This window comes from Anolis carolinensis, chromosome 2 (assembly GCF_035594765.1).
Source record: "Anolis carolinensis isolate JA03-04 chromosome 2, rAnoCar3.1.pri, whole genome shotgun sequence".
NCBI lineage: Eukaryota > Metazoa > Chordata > Lepidosauria > Squamata > Dactyloidae > Anolis > Anolis carolinensis.
Window position 1 is genome coordinate 209,706,481 of NC_085842.1, and position 7,660 is coordinate 209,714,140.

General features: G+C 51.1%; 1 protein-coding gene across 1 annotated transcript; it reads left to right on the plus strand.

Annotated features, from left to right (window-relative positions):
- The first annotated feature begins 2 nt into the window (after positions 1 to 2).
- On the plus strand, positions 3 to 6,597 carry LOC107982246 (uncharacterized). Its single transcript, XM_062971635.1, has 10 exons — positions 3 to 37; positions 131 to 236; positions 369 to 506; positions 679 to 854; positions 976 to 1,122; positions 1,234 to 1,353; positions 1,443 to 1,551; positions 1,874 to 1,936; positions 2,052 to 2,185; positions 2,582 to 6,597. Exons 3-9 carry the CDS (start codon positions 386 to 388, stop codon positions 2,093 to 2,095), a joined length of 780 nt encoding a protein of 259 aa, XP_062827705.1. The 5' UTR covers positions 3 to 37; positions 131 to 236; positions 369 to 385; the 3' UTR covers positions 2,096 to 2,185; positions 2,582 to 6,597.
- Positions 6,598 to 7,660: the final 1,063 nt, after the last annotated feature.

Consider the following 7,660-nt stretch of genomic DNA (forward strand, 5'->3'; position numbering starts at 1 on the left):
CAAGCATCTGCCCCGAGGGAATGGCCCTCCAGTTGCAGTAAGGAGTTAAGGGCTGGTGGAGATTCAGGGAGGAGGCCCAGCTTGTTCTCTCTGGCTGGGTTCCCTCACAGGGGTCTCCCTTATCTTCCAGGAGACTCCTCAAGTCCTCCTCCTCCCTACTCGTGCACCTACTTTCCACCTGGGAGAAAGAAGCGCCGCTGGAGCATTCGGTCAGCGTGGTGGCCTTCTACATCCAGGTGAGGAGGTTTGGTCAGTCGGGGGTTTGGGGTTGGAAGGGGCCTTAGGGCAGGGCTGGAGAGACAAGGAGAGGAGAGGTAGTGCTTCCCTTCCTAGCTCCAGCCCTTCATGCTTCTCTTCTTGTCTTTCAGCTGCTGCAGATTGTCCAATGCCCACACTCCTCAGAGAAGACCTGGGCACTGCTGACGGCCTGGCTCCAACATCGCAGCCTGGCCATTCAACATCAGAGCAGGCAGGGCTTTCTCCTCCTCTGCAAGATCTACAGGGAGGTAAGCCAGACAGAGCCCAGGCACCACAGAGAGGCACAGCACACCTTGCTCTTGTGATCATAGGAAGAACCTTCCCCAAACAAGGGGGGAGGGCTGTGATCAGGAGTTCTCTGCATGGGATCTCTTAGGCAGGGCTGTGATTGACTGTATCCTCCTTTCTCTCTCTTTGCAGACCATGGGCCTTCAGGAGCTCCTGGACGGGATCTTCGGGGGAATGCAATCACCCACACCAACATCACTGTGGAGTTCCTGACCTTGGCTGGCTGGCTGGGCCCCCTGCTATATAAGGAAGACCGGGCACTTGCGAAGCGTCACCTGACTGCCAGGTGCCTCCTTCTCTTCCACCATGTGAGTCTTGGCCCCTGGGCCTTTTTGGGTAGGGTGCTGGCTCCCCCCTCTCCCCAAGCCCTGAGAAGGGGCTTCATGCGAGGAAACAGGGGGAAATAAGGTCTCCCCCCCCCCCTTTTAGGAGGCGGCCAAGATCCAGAAGGCAGCCCTAGAATGCTTCCAGCATTTTCTCTGGCACCCGGTACATCCCCTTGAGGAGCGCCAGACCATCAATGGCCTCCTGGCGGTGCTAATGCATGTGGAGGATGAAGATGAGGAGGTGACCAAGGTAGGTGGGAGTGAGGCCCAATGCTGGGGCTCAGGAGGGAGGGAAGGTAGGAAGGAAAGGGATCCTTGCCCTCCAAGGGAGACTGACTCAGCTTCGTTCTCTTCTTTGCAGACTGCGAGGGAGACCCTCAAGGAGGCAGCGGAGGTCCTGCGATGGCACCTGAAGGACAGCGTTCTGGCGGAGGACACCTTCAGCCTGCAGGAGCTGCTTCACAAGATCTCCAAGTGCTTGGTCTGTGCGCACCCTGACACCTGGGAGTCAAGGGGGACATGCCCGGTGGGCGGAAGGAGCCTTCTTTTTGACCCCGGTCTCTTCTCCAGATCCATCACTGCAGCCCCAGGAGAGAGGTGGAGGAGCAGGTGTATGGCTGCCTGCGTTTCTTTAAAAGCCAACGTCCATCGGCAAAGAAGGTGGTGGCCATGTTGCTCAGTAAGATACCGGGAAGGTCTTGACCCCCTTCATGCCCATCCCTGGCTTCCAGATCCGCCTTTGGAGCAGCAGGAGGGGCTACTTCCCCAGCGGTACCCCCCCCCCCCCCACACACACCCTTTAGACCATTGCTGAATGGCCCTTGGAGCTCCTTCTGGGGATCCTGCGCCTCTTTGGGGAGAGCAAAGTTCAGGTTCCCCTTCCTCCCCTTCCCTCCTCCTGGGCCTCCTCTGGGTCTTCCCCCTTCCTTGGGTCTAGTATGGGGGTCAGGGAACTTTAGGACACTCTTTGCTCATGGAAGTGGTCCCTCTCTTCTCTCCAGGTCATGTTCTTCACAAGAACTACAACATGTGCACCGATAGAAACATCTACACCTTCGAGGCCTGTAAGTGGGGCCTGAGAAGAGCTGGGCCATAGGGAGGGAGCTTCCCTGGGGGGTCCATGTGCCATCCCTCACCTGCTAACCTTCCTTTCCTCCTCCTTTTCTCTCTTCCTTCCAGGGCTGATGAACCTCCTTGCCGACCATGACCCTGAAGTCAGATGAGTTGGCAGGGAGACCAAGACCATCCTCGTCAGGGTCTCTGCCCTCCACAAGAGAGAAGGAAGGAAGGAGGGAGAAAGGGAAGGAGGGAGGGTTAGTGGGACTGATGGACGGGAGGAGGAAGAAAGGGAGGGAGGGAGGAAGGGAGAAAGAAAGAAAGGAGGAGGGAGGGGCTGAGCATGAAGGGCGGCTCCAAAGGGGGGCAAGTGTGGGCAAAGAGTTCCGTAGCATGGAGGTTTTTTAAAGAGCTCGGTCTCCTTTGGGGAGTTCTTTATGTTTGGGGTGCAATAGTGTTAAGTCTGATCTGCTTGGAGTGTAGAGACTAAGTGCACAGAGAAACTCAGGCAGCTGAGACTCTTAGGGCAGAAAGGAGATAAGAGGGGATCAGGTCAGCCAAGGGAGGTCTCCTTTGGGGTCTCCTTCAGCTGAGGCCCAAAGACAGGCACCAGTAGAAGAAGACCCAAGCCCTGCTTTCTCTCCCCTTTGCAGAAACACCACGATCCCCCGTTAGCCCGCCTGGCAAGAAGACCTCTGCTCCAGCTGTGCTGCAGCACCAAAGGGAAGTAGTGTCCAGGAGGTGGGAGTCTGCCCAGCCCTGGCCCAGGGAAGCCCTGCCCCCCTGCAGAAGCCCCGCCCCCATTCTGGGCCCCATTGTCACCCAGGGGCCCTTGGGAACAGAGCAGAGCAGAGAAGAAAGACCACCTGTGCTGCCCAGGCCCCTCTGCTGTGCTCTGTTCTGTTATTTTCTGTGTGGGATTTGGGGGCCTGGAGGGGAGGAGCCACCACCTGCACCCTGGGCCTTCCTCTTCCACCTCGGTTGGGCCCCGCCTCCTTTGACCTGCGACCTTCCCCTCCCTGACCCCTCCCTCTCGGCCTGGGATGCCACCACCGCCCCCTCCCTCCCTTCTCCAAGGTGGCATCCCCACAAGGGCGCTTCTCTCCCTCCCTCTTGCCCACCCAGATGTGCCGCCCCTCCTCTTCTCCCTCCTCCTTCCCCCCAAACAACCCCATTGCCCCCATCTCTGTCCCCAGCCAATCAGAAGGGTCAAGGGGAGGATCACAGCCGGGTCTCAGCCCCCCCCCCCCCAATCTGTTCAGGCAAATCAGGAGGCTCAGCTCCATTTGGGGGAAGGTGGCTGCCGGCTTTGCTTGCGCCAAAAAGCCCAGGGCGTTTCAGCACTAATGGAGCTGGCCTTCCTCAAGAGATGCACTGAATAGACAAATGGAATTCCAAAAACAAGGGCAACACCAAATTTGTTGAGTGCATTATTTTGCAGAACGTGGTCCATATACGGACCTTTGCCCAGGAATGTCTGGGATTGTATAATGCACTCTCAAAAGAAAAGGGTCATTAAGGGCGCAGTTAGTCAGCACTTTGAAAGCAAAAGTTCCTGCATTTTAAAGGGTGGGGCATCCAGACACTGTCCCACAGAAAAGCGATTGCATTTGCTACAAAGCAGGAAAATTCTTTGCTTTGTAGCAAATTATTTTGATAATCCTTTAGACACACGCTTTTGTGAAAGGCCTGTCTAATGGGCTATGGCCCTGTGTGGAGAGGACCACGGGGGTCCTGGGACTTCCCTGCAGGCTGTCCAAACATCCATCCTGCACCTTCTGGGCTCCTGGAGCCCAGAAGGTGCGAGATTGCCACCACCCACTCCCAAAACCCCTTTAAACCGGGAGGGGAAGCAAGGGCGAGGCAGGAGGGATTAGCCCCCCGCCCCTCGGATTCTCAGTGTAATTGATACATCCTAGGAAGTATGCTGTGAGGCCGGTAATTATTCTTACTCCCTACCCCCATATTAAGGGGTTTGGGAGGGGGTGGGGGCTGTCTTCCAGTCCTCTTAAAAGGTTTTGGGAGGGCATCTGGACACCCATTCCAGAAAGCACTTGCTTCCTGGGGTGTGTAGGGACTAGAAGCCGGGAACTTTCACGTTTTTAAAATGCGATTGTTCCCGGTTTAAACTGCTCTCCGGAACCACCCTAAGGAAAGATTCTCCTGCCTGGATATTTGTATAGGGATTCATGGGGTCAGGAAGGAGATGGAAGGAAGACCCAAGGTTTCCCTGGCACAACCAGACAGGGTGCAAAATGTTCATCCTCCCAGATATTTGCAGGGAGGCCTTACGTGAACGCGAATGCATTCACCACAAAGCAGGAAAACGCTGCTTTGTGATGAGATTATTTGTTAGCGGGAAAGAAGTGGGACTTCTTATAAGACCTGCATTTTCCCTGCTGTGGGAGGAGGCTGGACTGTCCTTTCAGAAGTGCTCGGATTCTGGGGACAGTCTGTACAGCCCTCTTGTGTTTTCTGGGCTGAATCAGCCCAGAATACCTGAGAGGGCTCTGAGCCGCTCCCCAACCCCCTCCCCCACCCCAAAGGGCTTTTAAAAATAACTTAACTGGCTGGCATTAAACTGTTGCCAGAGCTCTCTTGGCGCATAAAAATGATGTACCAGGAGAAGGGGGGAGGAAAATTGCTCCTGCCCCCTCTTCTCCTGACGCATCATTTTTAGATGCCAGGAGAGCTCCAGCAGCAATTTAATGCCAGCTGAGTAAGTTATTTTATTTTAAAGTCTTTTTTGGAGGGGGTGGGTGGGTGGTTGCGGTGTCTTGGTGTTTGTTCTGCCTCCATGCTTAACTAAATGAACTGGAAGGAACATAGCACGAAGGACAGATTGGAGACTATATTTGGTAAAACAAAATATTTTATTAATAGATAAAATGGATCACTTTTCCTCTTGTTGCCACTATAAAGTTTCTTGTGAGGAAAGAAATCTAAGCAGTTCTGAATAGATATTGCCACAGATTATAAAGTCTTGTCATGACTGGATTATTTGTAGCTTTGAGGTGACTTTAATACAATGTTGTCATGACTTTCTCTATTGCTGTAGTGTATGGCTTTTTAATCTAATCTGGGTACAGCTCCGACATGACGTAAATTTCTGTGGTCCTTTTCACTTCCTACACTTCCTTCCAGTGCTTCACCAACTGACAAAATCTAACTGACAAAAAATAACTGCCATTTCAGGCTGGGAGGAGCCAAGGCTAAGCTCCGCCCCTTTAGAATCTTAAAGGGACAGGACAGCAGGTGATGTTTTGCCTCCTCGTGGCATACAGTGTTCTCCCAGAAGGTACTGGGAGGATATCTAGATAGATACCCCCCACGGGAAGCATGAGCTTTTGGGGCTGTTGTGTGGAACCTGGGTTGGTGTGAATTTTTCCGTTTTGTGGAACTGCCTTCTGATTCAATCTTCCTCGATGTCACCTGTCATATTTTCACAATAAGCTTTATATCAGGCATTGTATATTCAAATCTTCATTTAACTCTGCAGGCTCCTCTCCAGGACCCAGAAACCCATCTCTGATGTGGGATGTTGTGCATCTCCCGTCTCTTTATTTGTCAAAATTGCTACCAGTTTAAATGAATATTTAAATGCACAATCCCTTATATAAAGATTATTGTGGAGATATGGCAGTAAACTGAGGCTGGATCTACACTGCCATACAATGCAGTCTGTATTGTGTTATATAGTCAGTGTAAAACCCATATAATGCCCTTTGAACTGCACCAAACTGCACTATATGGGTCTACACATATGTATATCAGTTCAAATTGCATTATTTGGCAGTGTAACGTTTGGGACGACTGGGTCAGGTCTTTAGAGGGAGCCTTGCTCCTCTCTTCCTCTCCTGAGCCCTGACTTTGGGTATAAATACCTGAGGACAAGGTCTCTGGTTCACTTGGCTGACTGGTCCATTCCTTTGGAGGGTATCTTATACCCTCCCAGACTTTTCTGTGCAAAGGCATACACTGTGTGGTGTAGAAAGGTACCTTGAGAGACTGTGACCACTTTGGGATTTTCTTTGTTTATATATTGAACGGAATTGCATTTGTATTTTTCGGTGACCCATTTGGGGCTGTCAGTGGCCTTTAGAAACCTAGGAAGCAGGTGGCCATTCCTTCTTCCATGGCTCTGTGTCTCCTGATGGGCTGAGATCCTCCTTTGGGTTCCCCTTGCCCCCCCCCCTCTACCTGCCCCCCTCCTCACCTGGATTCACCCGGAAGGAGGTCTGGCTGCTGGGGGCCAGTAAGGATTAGGAGGAGGGGCAGTGGACTCTACTGATGCCGCTTTGTGGTTCTTGCAGGGCTGCTCCAAAAAACGGATGAATGGGACAGTGACCTTCGATGGACCACGAACACCGAGGGACACTGAACATCAAAGGACCCTGGTCATCGAGGGACCAGTTGGTGCAAATATAGTCCTGGACTTACAGTGGAGGGAGGCCCAGGCCTCTCTGGCAGAGGGTTTCCAAGGCCCTCCCCTCTACTGCAAATCCTAGGACTCTCAGCCCAGTGTTGGAGAAGAACCGCCCTTTAACAGCACAGTGAGGGTATCCCATACGCTCTGTTTTTTTGTAGTTTACCTTATATGATTGTATCGTCTAATATTGTAATATTTAATAACTGTTCTGATTAGAATAAATGTAATGTTTTTTTTTAATTAGGTGCTTTCCTTGGATTCCTTTGGGGAGGGGGAGGGAGACCCAAATTACCAGGACCTGCAACTCAGGTCCCACCTACTCTGCCATATAATGAAGTTCAAACTGCATTATATGGTGTCGGCTCATATAATGTAATTTAATGCAGTTATATGAATCTACACTAACCATATAATACAGTTTGAACTGCATTAAATTGACAGCATAGGCGAGGTCTAAGAGGAAATGAAAATGCTGGTGTTCCCAAATGGAAGGGCAGGGCAATGTCTTGGCAAGCGCGCCGGGATTTGCTGGATGGGGAATTAATCGATTGATCCCGGGTCACACTGGAGGCAGATGGGACTGAGAGAAATCTGGGAAAGCACGAGCCTTTACTTTGTTCCATTTTTGGGGTCTGTACTTCTTTCTGCATCAGAGAGGAAGAGATCTGCAAATGCTTCCAATTCATCATTTCCTGCCCAGAGTTGAAGAAAATCCTCCCATTTGGGACTACAATTCCCAAAATGCCCCAGGCAGCAGGACTTGTTGGGTTTTCTGGGAGACATAGTCCAAAAGGAAATAAAAGAATCCAGAAACCTATTGCTATTTCTGACTAGGAAAGACAATTGAATCAATGTATTTATTCATCAAATCATTGGTTCCAAGAGCCTGCACTGGTTTGGATTAACAAAAATATTTTCCCAGTCTCCTCTTTTTTGGTCTGAACCAAATCAAAGAAGAGAATGATCTCTGTAACCAGAGAACAAAGCTAAAACATCATGTGTTTTCAGAGGCTCTGACGCAAATTGATCTTCATGAAAGCTCATGTAAATATAAACCAATGAGTCTCAAAGGTGCTGCTGGAGCCTTTCATCTGCACCCATTTGCCATTTTATGCCAGAGCAGAATAACACCATGATCCTTTTGGAAGCTCTCCAGGGGGTTGGAAACAGTTTCTAAAACAGGTTCAGCACACTGGAAAGCTCCTTTGGGGTTTGTAAGTTCTTGAAAAGCTCAGGTTCATCACACCAAAACAAAAATCACAATTCTGGAAGCCAGCAGAAGGCATGGATGGCCCATAAAAAG

What these genes read in the sequence shown, in the direction of transcription:
- LOC107982246 (XM_062971635.1), top strand. Translation starts at nt 386, where the DNA reads ATGCCCACACTCCTCAGAGAAGACCTGGGCACTGCTGACGGCCTGGCT. An exon ending in TCTGCAAGATCTACAGGGAG is followed by an intron (nt 507 to 678) that starts GTAAGCCAGACA and finishes CTCTCTTTGCAG; the next exon opens with ACCATGGGCCTTCAGGAGCT. An exon ending in GCCTCCTTCTCTTCCACCAT is followed by an intron (nt 855 to 975) that starts GTGAGTCTTGGC and finishes CCCCCCTTTTAG; the next exon opens with GAGGCGGCCAAGATCCAGAA.